Consider the following 22,449-nt stretch of genomic DNA (forward strand, 5'->3'; position numbering starts at 1 on the left):
ACATTAAAGTCCCTTAAAATCACACAATACATACATATCACGAGATCATTCAACACAAATCGTGAAGCTTTTGTATTGTAATAAATCAGATATTCCAAATATGTCAATATTCCCAGCCCTTATAATCAAACATTTTAATTTAATGGTATTTTTTATTTTCTTTAAAAAAGAGAACTTGATCTCTGGGAAGCGTTCATGTTAAGTCTAATCTGAGTTGTTGTTAATTGGCAAATTTAGAGGTTGGTAATTCTGAATGTATTTTTCCTTGTATCCTTGACTTTGCAGCAGGAGTCATTTTTGGTCTTCCATTCTTGGGATGTTCCCAGGAATAGGAAATTAATAAAAATGACACTAAGGACTCTGCAGTACACATATCATTACTGGTTCTTAACCATGGTCCTAGGTCACCCCCTGTCCTGTACTGTAGTATGAGCTCCCAGCACACCTGATTTAGATAATCAGTTAATTAACAGCCTTTTTTGACATGCTCCAAGATAACATACATAAGGTATTCTTTAAAGGGAAAACCAGACAATGAAAGTAAATGTAAACAGTTTGTAAGCATTTTTCCAGGTTTTATTATTTTTTTTCCAGTTTTATATTGTGCAGCTGCTTGTTATAACCATGCACTGAGCTATGTTATAATTAGCCACTATTGCTGATCAAACAGTTGCCGCATTCAAGCGGTTTACATTTTCTACACCAATCAAATGCCTGTTCACAGTTTAAGGAAATTTACACCTTGTGACTTAATTGATATAAATCTAATAAGAAAAAAAAGAAACATTTAGGAATTGCACTTCCAGTCTTAACAATTCTAATTTATAATTTAACCTGGGAGTATTAATTAGCTAAACAAACAGTTCATTAAAGTAAACAGGGTTATAATTGTAGCAGTAAAATAAACAGGAGGACCTTTTTTAAATCCTCTCCATTTGACTGGCTGTTGCATGTACTGTAAATAATCACAACACAGTTAAATAAAAAAAAAATCCCACAAGCTCTTCAATACAATTAAGCACACAGCATCAGAAACATCAGAAAATGTGCAAAAAATAGCATACATTAGCATGAAGTTTGACTATCATTATTTAAACAATTAAATTATGACGCACAGGTTAATACTGCAATAAAAGTTGCCAAGGTCCTTAATTCCACTCTTCACAAAAAAGTGCTAATTGATCTACAAATTACTGTTTACATATAAATTAATAAAATTGCATAGGACATCTTGGCTGCATATTTTTGAGTGTTTTTTGTTCATTATTATTATTTTTTTTTTTTTAGCTCCGTGCAGTTTGTAGATCGTCATTCAACAGTAAATATTTTCCCAGACTAGCAAACTTTCTTATTAATCTACATAAAATTTTAGGGAAAAAAACACAGATAAATGAGGATTTGATTAACCTCAAGTGGCTTTAATAAGCTTTTTGCAGAGCTCCTTATTGTCCTCTCTCTGTGCTCTTTTTCTTCATGTCCCTTCGCATTGCATCCACTTCCTGTTTATGTTGATGTTCAACAAGTTACAAATCAGCAGGTGGAATGTTCGTATGGAACTGATCCTGAAAAATATTTAAAAAAGTAGAGAAAGAGAGACAGAAATACAAAGAAGGAAAAAGGTAGAGAATGAAATAAACTAATTGTTGAAAACTTTAGGATGTCAAACGTAGGTAAACAGTCAGGCACAGGTTGCATATTTAAAGGCTTCACTTATTACAAATTTTCATTCAGTAGAAATAAAAAAGGTAAAAGTTACTAGAGCTGACCTATTCCAATTACTAGATTTATGTTTTTTTATTGAATGAGCACATTCAGACATAGGTCCCTCCACTTGAACATCAGTAAGATGTAAGAAAAAGGGTGCATGTCTGAAATGGCTTATGTAGTATTCTATACACTTGTGCTAAACATATACTGTATTTATTTGTACACACTAACAGTCAAACGTATTTATTCATACAGTAAAACCTTGAATTGTGAGTAACACTGTTTGCGAATGTTCTGCATGACAAGGAAAGATTTTTAATAAATTCTGATTTGGAAAACGAAAACGAACAAGTCTACGAGTGCCAAATATCACGCATGTGTTTTGACACCAAGCGTCACGTGATCACTGAGCCAACGGTTTTTCTCTCTCTTGCGCTGTGGAATTGTGGGCAATTGTCTTCCCTGCTGGGTCTTCGAGCTCATCTCTTACTGGTATAATCAACATCTGTGCACATGTGTACTGTTTATTACAATACACATGTGACCATGCGTGTAAAACATTTTATTTTGTGTCTGTATGCGTGTGTGTACAGCGCGCATATAAAGCAAGTCTCATTAGAGAGGTTAAAAATCCATTTTAAATCCACTGCTCATGGCTGAGCCTGCTCTTTATGTGTGGGTGTGTGTATGTATGTGCGCGTCATTGGACACCGTGCCTCACACACACACACATACATACACACATACATACATACACACTCACACACACTCACACACACTCACACACACTCACACACACTCACACACACTCACACACACTCACACACACTCAGACACACTCAGACACACTCAGACACACTCAGACACACTCAGACACTCAGACACTCAGACACTCAGACACTCACACACACTCAAACACTTTCTTTCTGCTCAACACGGAAACACTGCTGTGTAAAGTGCTGGTTAATTTGTTTTAGTTTTACTTTAAAGCAGTGATTCTGTTAGTGTGTTGCTTAATCGAGAGATTTCTTGTTTATTTTCTGATAAAACAGTGTTTCCATGGGTGTGCGTGTGTTAAAAGAGTGGAGGAAGGGTGTGTGTAAGTCGAGAAGAGGGAAGCGGGCTTACTTTAGATTCACACACGCGCACACACACACACACACACACACACACACACACACAGCGCCTGCGCGCACAAATGGAAACACTTATTTGTCTGGATTAATCTTTTTCTTTTTTAAGTTAAAGTGCAGGTTACTTTGTTTTATTTTTACTTTATATTTTGTGTTAATTATTTTTGTGCATTTATTTTTTTGGGTGGTGGAACGAGTAATTAGAGTTTCAATTATTTCTTATGGAAAAATTTTATTTGGTTTACAAGTGTTTTAGAATACGAATCTGCTTTGGAACAAATTACAATAAAGACAGTCCATCATTATTTTAGAAAAATGAAGGTCAGTCAATCCAAAAAAAATCTCAGTTGAAAAAAACCATCAAACACTATGATGAATCTGGCTCTCATGAGGACCATCACAGGAGAAGAAGACCAAGAACTACTTTTGCTTCGGAGAATAAGTTTATTAGAATGACCAACTTCTGGAACTGGCAATTTACAGCACCTCAAATTAGAGCCCACCGAAATTACATTTACATTTAAGCATTTGGCAGACGCTCTTATCCAGAGCGACTTACATTTTTATCTCATTATACATCTGAGCATTGAGGGTTAAGGGCCTTGCTCAAGGGCCCAACAGTGGCAACTTGGTGGTTGTGGGGTTTGAACCTGGGATCTTCCGAACCGTAGTCCAATGCCTTAACCACTGAGCTACCCCTGGCCCCCTTGCTGAAATGCTTCTCAGAGTTCAAGGAGCAGACATATTTCAACATCTGCTGTTCAGAGAAAAAGAAACCTTTACTTCGGATGAAAAACAAGCAAAAGAGATTGGTTTGGAAAACGATCCTTGGATCTGATGGGTCCAAATTTAAGATATGTGGCTCTAATCACCATGTCTTTGTTGATGTAAAGAGGTGAACAGATGGTTCCTGAATGTGCGGTTCGCACTGTAAAGCATGAATGATGGGGAGTAAAGGTGTGGGGGTGCTTTGCTGGTGACTTAGTTAAAAATGATGGCACATTTCCCAGCTTCTACCACAGCATTTTGCAGCGACATGCAATCCCAGCTGCCGTGCACTTAGTGGGATCATCATTTGTGTTCAAACACGACTCCAAACAAACTTTTAGGTTATGCTCAAAAGTTTGGGACCTCTTGCAAATTTCTTAGTTTTCATCTAGTGATTTTAGAACATTTCTATTCTACATTCTACAACAATACTGGGTAGTTCAAAACTATTAAATAACGTATGAAATTAGATAATCATGTAACAACAACAACAGTCAGTTGCTATTTTAAGTCACAGAAGTCAGCTTTTCTGGAATAGTTCTTGCAAGAACAGTATTGTCAAGTGTATTTGCAAAACCCATCAAGCACCATTATAAAACTTGGTCTCATGAAGCTCTTGCCAGGAGTGCAAGACAAAATTAGTTTTTATTTTACAACTATTAATTTACCTTCATTTTCTTTACCATGAGTTAGCACATGCTTAAAAAAAGCCATTTAGTAATTTCGGAAATCACAATCTTATTTTTTAAGTAATCTCACAATTACTTATTTTAATTAGCAATAGATTATTCAACCAAAATAATAGTCACTAGTTACAGCCCTATTAAACATACACACACAAGTTGATTTAAACTAATTACTTGAAATTGATTAAACACTAATAAATTAAAACATTCCATGCCTTCCGAAACTTTGCAGTATTGTTTATTTTCCAGAACTTTTCCAGGTCTGGAAATCCTAATTTTAACATTTCCTAATGTTTCTCCAATATCCATGAGTGTACATACAGGGGAAAGAATGGAAAAAGGTCATGTAATTTCTATACTTTTGTAGGGAAAGTGTATATACAGTATTGTCATCTAAATCCCATTTAGCATTTTTTTTTTTTTTAGTAAAAGTATAGCCAAGCCCTAACACTAATCTAAAACACTAATCTAAAATGTCACGAATTATTGTTGCTTCGAGTGAAGAAAAGACAACTTGTAACTATTACCCTTTTCACGTCTTAAATTTCAAAATCCCTGGTAGTCCTTCATGCAGGCACGCTTCAGTTTTTGGTAGCCCAAAATAAATTTAAGTAGCCCAGATAAAAAAAGAGATTATTTTTAACGTATAATATTGTGAAGGAATATTTGATTCTAATTTAAAGGAAATTTCTTTGAATTTGTAAAAACTGTGTAGAACATGAATCAGTCTGTGGCAGATTCTGAATCTAAAGTTTCCACTGAAGTCACAGATGAATAAGTGCAACTCGACGTTGCTTTTTAAAGTTTGCAAGACTGCTAAATTGTAGTTCACTCTTTACAACATAGTATGCTGTTCTAAACAGCTTTTTCAGGACTTCGTTGTGCTTGGTTTATTTTTAGTATGTTTTTTGCAATTGGTGTTTGTTCTGGAAAAGATGAAAGATTGAGCACCAATGCATGTCTTGTAATGCAGAGATTTCTCATGGGTTCTGATGCTGTCTTACCTAAAATTACTGGTCCCAGTAACAAAGGCGCTTTTGAAATCAGAAATTGAGGGAAACTTGCGACACCAGGCAGAACATTATGTTATTTAGCTTGTCATATTCCAGCCAAAGAAATTCTTTTGTCCATGAAACCAAAAAATTGCGCTTTCTTTTTGCCTCATAGTCTGATTTGTCATAACTTTTCCGCTTTGTGGTAGGCTTTCGTTGGCTGTCACTTTGTAGCGCAGCCACATATGTTTTTAAAGGCCAAATAAGATGGTAAATAACAATAAAACCACCGGGTCTTATTAGCAACCCTGCTATGGGTTATTTTGTTCCCCAAAAAGACTGTTTTGTTCCAGGGTTAAGCTCTCGCGCGCATGCGCAGTTGTGCCGCGAGGGAACCCCGATGACCTATCAGGTCATGGTTGCCGGTATAAAGCCGGAACCAACATAGGACTCACGGTGGAGAGATGAAGTTGGCAGCAGTGCTTTTGGGATTAGAGAGAGAGCGATTGATTGCGGTCAGGATTGAGGATTATTGTTCCATGAGCGGATTAATCTTCATTGGACGCATTTAATACCCATCTCGAAGATTGCGCAACACCGGAAGTAAGTAATATTAGCCCGTATCTAGATTTAGGACCCCGTTTTAGTGTAATTAGCTCTAAAATAAAACCTGAGCGCTACAACTTCTTTACCCTGATCTGTCTTATTTGGCTCAGCAGAACTAAAATACCTGCATAAATTTTTACACATGCACACACTTTTTTCTGTGCAATCAACCTCTATCACAGGTTTAGGCTTCCTGCAGGAGATTTCACTTGTCACATGTGAATAGTAAGCTAATGAGTGATAAGACAATGTCAGAAGAACAGGTGCGCAATTAATCGGTCACTGAGCAATCAGTACTGCTGCTCTCTATATACAGATCGAAAGAGCGATCGCAAAGTGAAAGTAAAAAAATAAGCGCGAATTTAAACGTGATTTTAATATTTCACATAATGACCGTGGCTTATCGATGCCCAAAAATGACAATTACCCAGGTACATTTGCGAAAGAATGCAAAAGCATTAATATATATTTTTCCTTCCTATGATGACCCCGAGGGGCAGGGCTGAGCCAGATTTTGGTAGCCCGACTGGAAGACACAATAGTCCCGGGACGTCGGGCAAGCGATTTTGCGAGCCCTGTCTGTACTATTACAATGTTAAGCTAGACTTGCAGGCCTTAGATGCACTATGCTCTAATGCAAATATCATTCCTTTTATTCAAATCAAAATAAAAGCAATGAATATGTATGTGTTTGCCCGCGTGAGTGTAAATACAAACCTTTAGTAGAGAAAGAAGAAGCGAGCCCTCTGTGTGCTGGCGATGGCCTCAGACATATTCCTTACCTTCAGGTAGTTCACGAAACCTTTAAAGAACAGCAGGAGACCTGCAGAGGCATGCACACACACAAACAGTTAGGTCACCGCATGAGAAGTCCACCTCATTAAGTCTTTGTTTATATATACAATATTAATATGTTTAATGTTCACATTATCTGCCTACTAAATGATAAAATAAGAAACGAAAAGAAAAAAAACAAGAAACATCAACAATAAATTACCCAGAACCAGAAATATCCACCACAGCCAGTACTGTCCATTAAAGTACCCGGTGAAATAATCAGAAAACTGAAAAAACAAAAACACACCCCATAAACATTTTTATTTTCTGAAAACACCTCACAGAGCAGTGCAATATGGGTATTCAGTACAAACATGACTTAAACGCTTTCTACTGTGGCTCACTCTGGGTTTCATTTGAGTATATTTTCCCTACATATACACCAATCAGCCATAATATTACAACATACAACATTATGCAGAATATTGTGAATTGTCCCTTTATACCATTGGAGTGACTCTGACCCTTCAGGAAATGGCTCCACAAGACCTCTGAGAGTGTGATGTGGTGTCTAGGACCAGGATATTTGCAGTGAATCCTTTGGGTGCTGTGGGTTGCGGGGTGGGGCCTGCATGGATTGAACTTCCCAAATCAAATTAAAATTTAATTTGTCACATACACAGTACGATATGCAGTGAAATGCTTAATATGCAGTGAAGTGCTCGATCAGATTGGGACCTAGGGAGTCTGGGTCGGCAGTCTTTGGCTCTTTGCCGTGTGGGGCACATGCAGAGTGGACTGTGATGCACTGGGTGTTCTAGGCCCACTAGGGCACTGACAGCACTGGCTTTTCTGTGTGTTCAGACCAGATGGGCAGGCCTTTGGAACCTGCGGGTACAGGTGAGCCTTGGGTGCCCATCTTTCCATCACGAGTTTGCTGGTAATAAATGGTATTTACTTTATCTGCCACTAGTCATAATGTTATGGCTGATTCATGTATATATGTACAAATGTAACACACACTATAAGGGGAAAAAATTGTTAATTTAACGAAGAATAGGCCTTACATGGCTCTTGATTAATAGTTTTTTTTTCACTTCTTACTTTCTCATTGGTGAGAGATGTAGTGACTTGTAGAGGATACAGATTTTTTTCTGTAACACTCACTTCATGTCAATATAAACATGGTGCATGTTTCTTAGCAAACTCACAAACATATTTTTTTAAAACGTTAAAATCTTTTCCTGTTTGTATTGAATCGTGTGTGTTGTGTGTGTTTTACCCTGACGATGAGGATCCACTTGATGAGTGACAGTCCAAATCCACAAATTGCTCCATAACGTCCGGCAATGGTGTTAGTCAGACAGAAGGACAAGCAGAAGCCAATCCAGTTGAACAGGAAGGCCACTGTACACACACACAAACAAAGTGAGCAAAAAATACAGCACATGCACACACCCACAAATCCACCCCATGAGTAAGCAGATAAACATGTACACACAGATGCACACAAACTTACTGAAAAAGGCCAGCATAAAGATGCCATCATTTCCAACACGCAGTTGATCAACATCACTGAAATCATCTCGTGGAGGAAAATCCTCATCCTGAGAGATAAAGACAGAAAAAGAAAGATGGGAAGAAGACAGAGATAGAAAATATTGGGTTAAATGTGTTTTAATTGTGAGTGTCTGTCTGTCTTTCCAGCTGTCTATCTGTCTGTGTGTGTGTTAGACTAGTTGTGTCTCACTCGAGATATGCTGTCCCCAGTTGACGCTGCAAGTTCAGCTGCTTTGGCTTTCTCAACCTCATCATAGGTCGGAAGTGATGTGGCCACGCTGTAGGGGGGTGGAATGGGAAAATCCCCTTGAAACACATGCTCTGTTGACGAACACACACGCACGCACACACACACACTTTCAAGACCTGAAGTAGGTCACAGTGTTCCACAGAAAACTGTAAAGAGTCTTTTATATTCCACCGAACATTAAAAAACTCCCCACTCACACAATACACTCAAGGAATAGGGGGAGAATTTCACTGTTCCTGAGCATCATGTTTCATAAATTCAAAAGTCTGCAACAGTCAACATCAAATAGTTGTGTTTACATGTTTAAAATAAGTAATTATTATACACCACCTAACTCTATGTTAACACCAAATGTGCGCCCTTACCAAACTGTCAAAAAACTTAAAAACAAAACTTAAAAACATTCCAAAACTGCCAAAAAAAAAGATAAAAAAAAAATTAAATAGTGAGGTTGACCAATGGACCAAAAAAGAGAAAATAATTTGCACAGACGTTTTGTACTCTCTAATATTAATTGACACCACCTAGAATGCCCATTCCCTTCCATACATCTCACCTCCTCTAAATTAGTTACACATGGAACCCTGGCTTCCTGACAATAAAAAAGGACAAATAATAATGTGAAATAAAATCTTTTAATGTTTGTTTCCCTTCCGCAATATTAGACAAGAACCACAACAATTCTGAAATGGTCAAAACCCACACTCTCGCTCTCTTTTTTTTTTTTTTAAGGGGTGAAAAAACAAAAACAAAAAAAAAAGTCTTGGCCCAAAAGGATTAAAGGATTAAATAGGGTAGCAATAAAGTATAGAAAAAAACTTCACAAGTAGCGTTTATTGTAACAACTTTAAGAATTTTTTTTTTTTTTATATATGCTGAGGTTTATGCTTGCATTGTAGTCCCCTTTAGTTACCGGTTCTAGATAATAAGAAAGTGAAATTTATAATGTATAATGTACGATGACCATGTAAAACACATCCAAACTTTTTGTAAGGCCTTGAGAGCAGCGCTGATAGTATGGCTTTCTACATCAGCAATGTGGTTTTGTCACTCAGTAGTCATGTATGGTAAACATCTTAGCATAGAAGGCTAAAATTAATGTTTAAAGCCATAAAGGAAGCATTTAAAGGTACAAAGGGACAAAACCATATTCTCAGCACCAAACGTCATAGTAGGTATTCTGCAAACTGTTTATTTAATCAAAAAAACACAGATTTTTTTGGGAACGTTGGATTAAGAATATATATAATAACTGGGCAGTGTGTCAATGACCGACCCCACTCCCATCACATGTCTCTTTACTGGCTTTCATGCCCCTGCCAAAGCTGGCAAAAGATGAAATGCACAGATATGATAAGAAGGTATGCACAAAGACAGGCACATAGATCCTGGCACACTACTGTTGTTTATTTCTGAGGTTCCAGAAAAAAGCTCCTGCCACCACCTCCACTTCTCTCAGCTGTGGACCTGAAAACACTCCTCAGAATCCCTCCAGCATAGCCTGCCAGCCATGAGCCCTGCACCCTCACAAACCATACAATAGTTATTAACTTAATTATTTGACTGCTTACCTGAATTTATCAAAAACTAAATTACTTAAAAAAACAACTAAATTTAATAATGTTCACAAAATACATTTGTATTTAAGAGAGTCTGTATAGTGTGTCGGAAGTTCTTAACCCTCAACTGCTCAGTTGTATAAATAAGACAAATTAAAGTCGCTGTAAGGCTAAATGTTGTAAATAGTCTTGAAAGCATACCTGGAGTGGCTGTAGCTCCTAATGCCAAACTGGCATAAGAGGGGGGTGGAACCTCGCCATCTGGTGCCATCACAACAGGGTTGCTAGCAGCAGCAGCCTGGCAGGAAGTGGAAGGCTCTTCTGCAAGGCTTTCAGAGGGGTCATCCTCATTGTGCAACTGAGAAGAATGATAACTATTTGAATCACAAACATCAAGAAATGTTGAAAACTTTTTAAGGTTTTAAAAAGGTATACATCAGGCTCGTTAGACACTAAAAGTATAAAAGAGTATAATATAGTGTAATACTCCTATATTTTCATAAAATACTGTGCTCTCTGGAAGCTTCCATGGAGTCAGAACTAGTACAATAGTTAGCGCTGAAGTTTACATACACTTCATAACAGATTTAAGTTCAGTTTTTCACAAATTCTTACATAAAAAATATTTTAAGAATGATTTCTGCTTTTATTTCTTTCATCCCATTCTCAGTGATTCAGAAGTTAACATAAGTTTAAAAAAATAAAAATAAATGAGTGATTTTAATATTACACAAAAAAAACAAAGTTTGATTTCACATTTATTAAGTGAAAAAAGCTTCAAAACTGCCTGACCCTACGTGAAAAAGTAACTGCCCCCTAAACCTAATAACTGGTTGTGCCATCCTTACAACAATGGCAGTCAAGCGTTTGCTGGCAATGAGTCTTTTACATCACTGTGGAGGAATTTTGGCCCACTCTTCTATGCATAATTGTTTTAATTTAGCAGTTGTGTGACAAATAAGCTTAAAATTTTAAAATATTTTTTTTCACAGCACTCTACACTTAGTTACTATTTGGTAATATTGCCAAATAGTAATATTTTTTACTTATTTCATGTAGGTAAAATATTTTGGGTAGACCTTTTTTACTTGGAAGACCCATTTCCAAACAAGCTTTAACTGATGTCTTGAGATGCTGCCTCAATTATCCACACAACCTTCCTTCCTCATGATGTTTTACATTAATTTGCTTTAAGATTTAGATCTTTTTCTTTGCTTTAGTAAGATCTTTGTTCCCATATGCAGCAGTCTGGCTTTTCATGACTGTTTTGGAGCAGTGGCTTCTTACTTGCTGAACATCCTTTTAGATTATGTCAATTTCGGGTTATGTTTTACTGTGGATACTTTTGTACCCGTTTCCTTTAGTGTCTTCACAAGGTCTCTTTCTAATGTTCTGGAATTGATTACTACATTTGCCCCAAAGTACATGTCTCCTACGTAAGCAATATGATGACATAATGGTCCCATGATGTTTATACTTGTGTAGTATTGCTGGAGATGAACATGGTAGCTGCAAGAAATTGGTAATAGCTCCCAAGGATGACCTAGACTTGTGGAGTTCGACTTTTTTTCTGAGGTCTCAGCTAATTTCTTTTAATTTTCCCATGATGTCAAACACTTAGTTTGAATGTACGCCTTAAAATACACCCACAGGTACACCTCAATTGTCAGGCATGAAGTAGATGTCCAAAACAACACTGATGATAAAAACTTAGCTTTGACTTTAAACAAAGTGTATGTAAACTTCCAACTTCAACTATAACTAGGACTTAATTAGAATTACTGGGATTATCTGACCTTTGCTCATCCTTTAGGTTTGTATCTTGAGATCTGTATTAATGCTACTGTTGCTAAAAGGAACGCTCAGTGAACAGCAAATACAGACACAAGGTTGATTTTCTAGCTCAAGGAAACACATGACGTCTTCGCTGATAAAGTTTGTAAACAGTGTAGATCACACCACACTGCGGGAACTGTTACCAGAGAAACGTGGTATTAAAACACATAATACAGGGACATTTTCTCAACCCTCCATCAGCACTTTTTGTACCGTCACTAGAGCTGACTAGTTTGTATAAAATTATTGAAATAGCTTCAACTTGTCTATTTCTGTGAGAATGTAATTAAAAAGCAATACTATGGCAACATACCACTGCACCCTATTCCTCAATATGCATCATCACGGGTCATTAACCTCAGCAGAGCTCAAGTAAAGTACTGTGTACTGAATGTTTATGTAATACAAGTAGTATGAAACACAACCCAAGCTGACCTTTAGGACTTTATAGCCAACATGTAATGATGAAATAACACATTGCCACAGTCCAGTACAAAACAATGTTTTTTTGATATGAGGCAAGATTTTAATACCTAGAAGCAAATGCCAAGGCATAGCCTACCATTTTAAAAACCAGAAATCACCACAGAAATTTCCCAATAAAACTTTACTAAGCACACAAAACATATTAAATATAAATAGTATTAAATTCAACAATCCTGTAGTGGATTTTTAGGAGTCTCTTACACTTTGAATTAATGGTTTATTTAATCTCAGATTTAGGGTTAACATTACAGGCAGAAGAAGCACTCATCCACACTCATACTGGAACCCGTACTTGTAGTCTTAGCCTTATGTGATGTAAGCCCAGTGTATATTCTATAGACAACATTCCTTCAGAAGGCAAGCAAAGAAAACAACAAATGAGATTATTTAAATTGTAGTACAACCTGCCCAATGCATTATTAAAATCTGGAAAAATGCTTAACAATTAACTGTCCTGAAGAAAAGTTGAAAAATAAAACAATATTGATCATGATCGGACTTTACAATTAGTTGATTGTAGTCTTAGCAAAGTTATGTAACAATAAAATGAAGTCAGCTGACTATCTATGAATGTAGTCAATGATCAGGTGATCCCATTAATGAATTCTATCTGCCCTGATGAGTCATGTTTCAGGATTTAAAATGTTAAAAAGTGGTTATGGGAGCATTAGCAATCATTTCCACATATTACCCAGCTGCCACATTGCTCACTGTACTCAGAACTCAAAAGTGGTCAAATGAAATATTACTGAGTGCAAGCTTTTTTTTTTTTTTTTTTTTTTCAGGCAATGTACTGTATTTCACAACTAATAAATGAAGCAAACCAAAAATATTATGACCAGGAGCTACAGAATCGTCCTACAGCTCAATCACTTAATCAGCGCATTTAATGAAGAGCATGAGGAGAGCAAAAGCTGACAGCAGTATAATTAAAAATAAATGCAAGGTGCTGAGAACTGAGAATGCAAAATGGTATTTATGAGCATTAAGCAGTAAAGCAAGAATGCAGAGAAACTGTGACTTGGGCCATTATTTTGTGAATATGTTGACTGGTTAATTTAATAATCGATAATCGCCATTATTCCAGTTGAGTACCATTTGTATGACACTCATTGTGTGTATCTGCCATTGGGTAGAACATTGTGTTTTTAATCATCCTAATGTAGTTTAGCATTTTGAAAAGATTACATTGTAATAAAATGTGACACTTCTGGAACATGTTGATTTTTGGCCTGTTTTATGACTTGTTCTCATGCTCTATTTACCATTATCTGTTTACCATGGCTAGGTAAATTTTATTATATTAATATATTATTTAAAACATCAGTTTAAAAGTGCCAGATTTTACATCAACAGGATTGCAGATCTTTAACTGTAAAACACACCCACCCAACCACACGGTACCACACTTCTAAATTTCCCTCGTCACACTTTTGCATTTGATGATGACAGACTTAAAGGCTTAATCAGTTTATCAGTCAGTCAGCAACGCTTCTCAGAAAACTGATAAGAATCTAAAAGCAACTTGTTCAAAAACGTCACTTCCACACAAGTCAAAGACACACCACTGTCAGTATTTTTGATGCCTTAAAATTCCACACAACATCTTTTAAAGCCTATTACATTAAAAAGGGGTTACCCCCTAACCTCGAACAAGTAGGGAATCCCATGTAGACATGTGGGGAGACATTCCAGAGTCAACACAGACATTACCCCAACCTCAAGATTTAACCAAAAAGCTATTTTTAGTAATATTTATTTTAAATTAAGATTGATCCTTTTAACTGTTTAGGGCACCGGTGGCTCAATGGTAGATTTCTCTAGTGAAATGACTAACAACCACGATTGATTCTTTCAACCATATTCACACTCCAACACACCTTACTACTGTGTAATATGGGGTCACAATTCATAAATCAAGTCAAACATTAGAACAATACACAAAGTGATAAAAATGAGTTTTTTTATATTAAAAAAAGATGTAAATTATTAATTAAAATTGGCAAAGATTATAAACTAAATCAGGTTTATCTACAATATTAATACCATATACAGTTAGGCCCCTACATACAAACATTCGAGGTATGAACCTTTGAAGATAACATGCATTTGCGTATATTCAATCGCGTAAAGTTAGATCACCTGTCCAGCATACATTGTCACATGCAGAGTGCATCCCAGGATGTCTGAAAGCAAGTGTGTGAGCGAAAGCAGTGACGATAATGCTGGTACTGCTAAGAAGCACCAACCAATAATGATGGAGATAAAAGTAAAAATAATAGCCCTCTAAAGGAGCGAGGTGAAAAGATGTCGGACACTTAGTTTTTTTTTTTTTTTTTTACATGAATCCATCGGCATGATTCTAAAGAACAAGGTCATAGAACATAATACTTTTACTTTTATAGTGTTTATAGCCAATTGCGTTACTAGTACCAAGACTATGTTTGTTGGACCGCTGTGTATGTGTGTATATATATATACACACACACACATACACAGTGGTCCAACAAACATATATATATATATTAGGGCTTAACATTGGCACCCGCATACCCGCCAAATGCGGGTAAAATTCGGCGGTGACGGGTAATTACTAGCCACTAGAGGGTAGTCTCACTAGCCACTTTGGCGGGTAGTTTATTCTTTGGTGTGACAATATATTTTTGTTGTAGTTTTCTCTAAAGGCATCTGACTACGCATTGCTACGTAATGTTACGTGCATAAAACGTGCATGTATGTAATGAGGACATTTAATGCCTCTCTCTACACATGTTCACACATGCATTGCACACACACACACACACATACACACACACTAGTGATGGGTCGTTTATGAACGATTCGTTCTTTTTGAACGAATCTTTAACATGACTCAGATGAACGAGTATCTCAGAGAGTGATTCGTTCATTTTCTATTGGGCAGCATGCGCAAAGCATTGCAAAACCTCCATATGTCACGTGACTCCAGACGCTATGCGGTGCAATAGATTTAAAACAACGAATGACTCAGACTGGAAGATATGATGGTGAGCTTCTCATTCTGTTTATTATAATATGTCCTTTGTTGCACTGTAAGATTTTCATAACTGGAACTAAAGCTAAAATTTGTGTATGTAGACGTATTTACCATTATCTGTTTACCATGGCAAGGTACATTTTATTAGATTAATATATTATTTAAAACATAAGTTTAAAAGTGCCAGATTTTACATCAACAGGATTGCAGATCTTTAACAGTTAAACACACCCACCCAACCACACGGTACCACACTTCTAAATTTCCCTCAATTTTTATTGAAAATGCAACATTTTAATTTATTTCTGATCAAATGAACGAAATGACTAAAAAAAAGATTCGTTCAATTTGATGAACGAGATTCAAAGAACCGAGTCACTAAAATGATTCGAACTTCCCAACACTAAGTCACACACACACATTTTTACTTCCTGTTTGGTGTGTGTGTTTGTGCATCATTTCCTTAAAGAGCTATTGCTTCTCAACAGGATGAGAATGTTTGCCCCTTTCGCATAGGTTATTTACAGATTATATAAAAAAGTAATCACTGTTAAAATCTATTTAGATTTCATGTTGAATGATAGAAAATTTATCAATTGATTGAATTACCTTACACTATAAAGAATCAACACAAGAAGATAGACCAGAGTCCATTGTTTTAACTCAGAATTCTGATATAATAATATATAATGAATAATAATACCTGATAATAGTACACATAATAACATACTAAAATGATAAATGTTGAGTTTTCAATTAATGTCGTAAGAGGCTTGAATTTAAGTTCAATAAACTGAATATACTGTTCATGTTTGCATGTTTTTATATTGGGAGCTATCTTAATAGTATTGAATACTTGACTACTACTTTAGTGATACAGTGTATGCTGTCATTTATAAGTAAATCTAGATATAACAAATATTAACATATCAGGGTGAAGAAAAAAAAACAGCCATTTTCTGATAACAAAATTGTGGCTAGTAAAAAGGCCGAATGGCTAGTGACTCCGGAAATCCACTAGCCACATTGGCCAGTGAGCAAAAAAGTTAATGTCATGCCCTGATTTTATATTTATATATATATATATATATATATATATATATATATATATATATATACACACACACACACACACATTATAACATATATACATATACACACACACCCCAACTGTGCAAGTTTCCCAACTTAAAAGATGAAAAACATGGAAGAGGCCTGTAATTTTCATCATAGTTATTCCTCAACTATGAGAGACCAGAAAAGAAAAAATCCCAAAAATCACATTGTAGGATTTTTAAAGAATTTATTTCCAAATTATGGTAGAAAATAAGTATTTGGTCAATAACAAAATTTAATCTTAATACTTTGTTATAAACCCTATGTTGGCAATGACAGAGGTCAAACATTTTCTGTAAGTCTTCACAAGGTTTTCACACACTGTTGCTGGTATTTTGGCCCATTCCTCAATGCAAATCTCCTCTAGAGCAGTGATGTTTTGCGGCTTTCGCTGGGCACAGACTTTTTACTCCCTCCAAAGATTTCCTATGGGGTTGAGATCTGGAGACTAGCTAAGCCACTCCAGGGCCTGGAAATTCTTCTTACGAAGCCACTCCTTCGTTGCCCGGTGTGTGTGTGTGGGATCATTGTCACGCTGAAAGACCCAGTCACATTTCATCTTTAATGCCCTTGTTGATTCAAGGAGGTTTTCACTCAAAATCTTACGATACATGGCGCTATTCTTTCTTTTCTTTACACAGTCCTGGTCTCTGTGCAGAAAAACAGCCCCAAAGCATTATGTTTCCACTCCCATGCTTCAGATATGGTATGGTGGAGGTATGGTGTTCTTTGGATGCTTTTGCAGCATTTTTTCTCCTCTAAATACAAAGTTCTATTCTGGCTTAAACAGGGGGACACGCCTGGCATTGCAGGATATGAGTCCCTGGCGGTGCAATGTGTTACTTTATGGTAGCCTTTGTTACTTTGGTCCCAGCTCTCAGCAGTTCATTGACCCCCCCCCCCCCCCCCCCCCCCCAACCCCCCTGCTTGTTTGTAGGTGACCAAATACTTATTTTCCACCATAATTTGCAAATAAATTCTTTAAAAATCCTACAGTGTGATTTTCTGGATATATTTTTTATTTTGTCTCTCATAGTTGAGGTATACCTATGATGAAAATTGCAGGCCTCTCTCATCTTTTTAAGTGGGAGAATTAGCATAGTTGGTGGCTGACTAAATACTTTTTCGCCCCATTGTGAGACAAAGATTCATATCTCTTTTGTTTTGTATGACTGAAATCATGTTTAGAACCTAGCTAAATTGCAGCAATACAGAAAAGCAGCAGCAATACTTAATATTTATATTAATACTATTTAAGACAAGCTTAAACAAATGTTCCCCAACAGGAAAAGGCACAGGCAAAGGAAGCACAGACATTAAAATGGATCAGCCAATTAATGATCTGAATGTGTCTAAAGTGTCACACTGCATCAATCCATCAGTACACTCCAGTACACTCCAACATGTACAGTACATATCTAAACACACCTATTCCAATAATACACACAAACATATACATTATACTTCCTTTTTTTAACTAACTTGTGTGTCTGTGTATGTATGTATATATATATATATATATATACAGTGGTGTGAAAAACTATTTGCCCCCTTCCTGATTTCTTATTCTTTTGCATGTTTGTCACACTTAAATGTTTCTGCTCATCAAAAACCGTTAACTATTAGTCAAAGATAACATAATTGAACACAAAATGCAGTTTTTAAATGAAGATTATGTTATTAAGGGAGAAAAAAAACTTCAAATCTACATGGCTCTGTGTGAAAAAGTAATTGCCCCCCCTTGTTAAAAAATAACTTAACTGTGGTTTATCACAGTTAAAAGTTCAATTTCTGTAGTCACCCCCAGGCCTGATTACTGCCACACCTGTTTCAATCAAAAAATCACTTAAATAGGAGCTACCTGACACAGAGAAGTAGACCAAAAGCACCTCAAAAGCTAGACATTATGCCAAGATCCAAAGAAATTCAGAAAAAAATTAGAACAAAAGTAATTGAGATCTATCAGTCTGGTAAAGGTTATAAAGCCATTTCTAAAGCTTTGGGACTTCAGCGAACCACAGTGAGAGCCATCATCCACAAATGGCAAAAACATGGAACAGTGGTGAACCTTCCCAGGAGTGGCCAGCCGACCAAAATTACCCCAAGAGCGCAGAGACAACTCATCCGAGAGGCCACAAAAGACCCCAGGACAACAACTAAAGAACTGCAGGCCTCACTTGCCTCAATTAAGGTCAGTGTTCACGACTCCACCAAAAGAAAGAGACTGGGCAAAAACGGCCTGCATGGCAGATTTCCAAGGCGCAAACCACTTAAGCAAAAAGAACATCAAGGCTCGTCTCAATTTTGCTAAAAAACATCTCAATGATTGCCAAGACTTTTGGGAAAATACCTTGTGGACCGACGAGACAAAAGTTGAACTTTTTGGAAGGTGCGTGTCCCGTTACATCTGGCGTAAAAGTAACACAGCATTTCAGAAAAAGAACATCATACCAACAGTAAAATATGGGGGTGGTAGTGTGATGGTCTGGGGTTGTTTTGCTGCTTCAGGACCTGGAAGGCTTGCTGTGATAGATGGAACCATGAATTCTATTGTCTACCAAAAAATCCTGAAGGAGAATGTCCGGCCATCTGTTCGTCAACTCAAGCTGAAGCGATCTTGGGTGCTGCAGCAGGACAATGACCCAAAACACACCAGCAAATCCACCTCTGAATGGCTGAAGAAAAACAAAATGAAGACTTTGGAGTGGCCCAGTCAAAGTCCTGACCTGAATCCTATTGAGATGTTGTGGCATGACCTTAAAAAGGCGGTTCATGCTAGAAAACTCTCAAATAAAGCTGAATTACAACAATTCTGCAAAGATGAGTGGGCCAAAATTCCTCCAGAGCTCTGTAAAAGACTCGTTGCAAGTTATCGCAAACACTTGATTGCAGTTATTGCTGCTAAGGGTGGCCCAATCAGTTATTAGGTTCAGGGGGCAATTACTTTTTCACACAGGGCCATGTAAGTTTGGATTTTTTTTCTCCCTAAATAATAAAAACCATAATTTAAAAACTGCATTTTGTGTTTACTTGTGTTATCTTTGACTAATAGTTAAATGTGTTTGATGATCAGAAACATTTAAGTGTGACAAACATGCAAAAGAATAAGAAATCAGGAAGGGGGCAAATAGTTTTTCACACCACTGTATATATATATATATACACATCATTAACACTATAATAGTATTATCATAATATATTTTATTATTAAAATATATCACATATAACAATATATTTTGTAGTAAAATATAACTAGAAGTTTTTCCTTTTCCTGAAGTGTGTAAACATTTTACTCTATAATCAAATAAATGTGCACTAACTCTACTACACAACTATTACACTAATTTCATTAGTCTATCAATCACCTGGAAGGACCATGCAGTGTTTTAACAAATACCTCTTTAGAGCATATTCTACTCAACTATTTAGACAGTAGAGATTTTCAATTAACTTGTATAATAATAACATTTATATTATTATTATTATTATTATGTTACTCTATGCAGAAGGCCGTGCGATCTGGAACGCGGAAGTGGCCGAATCGCAACTTAAATACACACAGCACACATGGGCAATACCTTAGGATTAATAATATAATGGATTTTACAAACAAATAAATACGATTCTATGGCACTCGTTCCTATTAACATTTCTATTAATATTTGCCCTAAATACGGAGCGAAATATCGGTCACTCCTACGTAATGCACTAGATAACCACAGTATGAGATTCAGCTAGTGACTTTAGCAGCTGTGCTATCTGGAAACAACACGACCCGACGGATATTTAAAGGCTAGCGAACAACACGAAACACAAACAAACACATCATTCGTATGCTTAAATGATTTGTAATAATTATTAAAAACGTGTGGTTAGTAAGTTTCGCTAGACGACTTACCACTTGATAGCGGCTAACAGCCGACTCCATTTTTCTTTCTCACAGCCGTTACTAGACAAATCAATAATAAATTTATATATAATAAAACACACTGTATAACTTTCGTTGTCGGTATATATAACCAGCTAACGGAATAGTTCTGCTAAAAAAAGAAACGTTGTATATTTATCTCATTTACAACAATCCAGTTTAAACTACCGAAGACATTCGTCTCTTTTCACAACGGAAAAACCACACAGCGAGTAGGAGTGGGGTTGCCAGATTTCAAAGCAAAGTAGAGAAAATGTTGCCAACTCTTTTCAGAAGGAAGAACCTTAACGTGTGCTCAGACGTGTCAGGAGTCGCCAGATGGCGTCGTGGAATTCTTTGCACATTCGTTGCTTTATCGTGATCATGAACGTTCGGAAAATAAACCACTCGGACACGTAGTTTATTTAGTTTAAATTAAAATTCTTCATTTATAATAAAAGTTTGCAAAAGGCACAACTGTCTTTCCCCCTATTTATTATAGAAATGAACTCACTTCTTAAATCTCTAAAACTAACCATTTAGTACAAAGAACAACAAACTTGTTTTTTAATTAAAAAAAAGTGTGTCTCTTGGTAATATATCTCTCCCACTGTTTATATCTCATAACTTTATCCTCTTATGTCTTTTTCCTTTATTTTGTACTCTCATATTATTAATACTTTCCCTACTTTCCTAATTACTGTAATTTATGTGTATTTTACCGTAATTATTCTGTGTTGTCTATTTTATGGTGTGTTGTTTCAATTTATTGCAATAAAAAAAAAAGCTTTAGCATGATAATTTATAAAATTATAAACTAGGCTATTTATAAAGCAGGAAGACAATAGAGTAGACTTTCATCAGAATAGTCCTTCTAATTTTTTAAAGAAGATATATATTTTTATGGCATCACCAGGTGAATATAAAATATAATTTATATTAAGAATGCATAAAATGGAGAACAATGGAAAAATGAAACAAAAATTACACATATACTCAGCAAAAAAAAAAAAGAAACGTCCTCTGACTGTTTTTACTTTCAGTAAACCTAATGTGTAAATATTTGTATGAACACTAAAAGAGTCAACACCATAAGACATAAACTAAAAAGGTTTCACAATGTGTCCCTGAATGAAGGGAGGCTCAAAATCAAAAGTACCAGTCAGTATCTGGTGTGGCCACCAGCTGCTTGAAGTACTGCAGTGCATCTCCTCCTCATGGACTGCCTATTGCGGACAGTCTGAGCACTGATTCAGGGATTGTGTGTTCCTGGTGTGTCCCTGTAGCGCTGTCTTAGGCGTCTCACAGTGCGGACATGGCAATTTATTGCCCTAGCCACATCAGCAGTCCTCATGCCTCCCTACAGCATGCCTAATGCACGTTCACGCAGAGGAGCAGGGACCCTGGGCATCTTTCTTTGGGTGTTTTTCACAGTCGGTAGACAAGTCTCTTTAGTGTCCTGCGTTTTTAGAACTGTGACCTTAAATGCCTTCTTTCTGTAAGCTGTTAAGGTCTTAACGACCATTCCACAGGTGCATGTTAATTAATTGATTATGGTTAATTGAACATGCATGGAAAACATTGTTTAAACCCTTTAAAATGAAGTTCTGTAATGTTATTTGGATTTTCACAACATTATTTTTGAAATACACAGTCCTGAAAAAGGGACGTTTCTTTTTTTGCTGAGTATATTTTTTGCTGTTTTTATCAATGAACATTGTCACAGAAAAGCTTTAGAAAAATTTATACATTTTGTATATAAAATTTACATTTATTTATTTAATGAGAAAGCCAGAGTTAATAGTAGGAAGAAACTAAGATAATATAAGAAAAAAAAGGGTGATAATTATGTTCTTTGTGTGGTCAAAAAAGTTCAAAAGAAGATTTTTGTGTTTTGATGAAGGCACTGGAGAATGATGTGAACAAAAATGTGGCTTCTTTACCCCTTGATGGTACGACTGACTGAGACAGTGAGTTTGAAATTGTCAATGGAAATGGGCCAGTTGGCGAGCACATTTATAAAGCGGTCTGCTGGCTATTTCAACTTGAC

At 36.3% G+C, this 22,449-nt stretch overlaps 1 protein-coding gene across 1 annotated transcript; it reads right to left on the reverse strand.

Annotated features, from left to right (window-relative positions):
• Positions 1-541: 541 nt before the first annotated feature.
• Positions 542-20,664, reverse strand: ndfip2 (Nedd4 family interacting protein 2). Its single transcript, XM_053476828.1, has 8 exons — positions 20,391-20,664; positions 10,240-10,396; positions 8,420-8,550; positions 8,189-8,276; positions 7,952-8,076; positions 6,890-6,956; positions 6,610-6,715; positions 542-1,562 (listed from the first exon to the last, which is right to left on the reverse strand). The coding sequence occupies exons 1-7, from the start codon at positions 20,418-20,420 to the stop codon at positions 6,612-6,614; spliced, it is 702 nt and encodes a 233-aa protein (XP_053332803.1). The 5' UTR covers positions 20,421-20,664; the 3' UTR covers positions 542-1,562; positions 6,610-6,611.
• Positions 20,665-22,449: the final 1,785 nt, after the last annotated feature.

Source organism: Clarias gariepinus, chromosome 18, assembly GCF_024256425.1.
Source record: "Clarias gariepinus isolate MV-2021 ecotype Netherlands chromosome 18, CGAR_prim_01v2, whole genome shotgun sequence".
NCBI lineage: Eukaryota > Metazoa > Chordata > Actinopteri > Siluriformes > Clariidae > Clarias > Clarias gariepinus.

What these genes read in the sequence shown, in the direction of transcription:
- ndfip2 (XM_053476828.1), bottom strand. Translation starts at nt 20,420, where the DNA reads ATGGAGTCGGCTGTTAGCCGCTATCAAGTG. An exon ending in CTGGGGACAGCATATCTCGA is followed by an intron (nt 8,277 to 8,419) that starts GTGAGACACAAC and finishes TTTATCTCTCAG; the next exon opens with GATGAGGATTTTCCTCCACG. An exon ending in AGTGGATCCTCATCGTCAGG is followed by an intron (nt 6,957 to 7,951) that starts GTAAAACACACA and finishes TTGTTTTTTCAG; the next exon opens with TTTTCTGATTATTTCACCGG.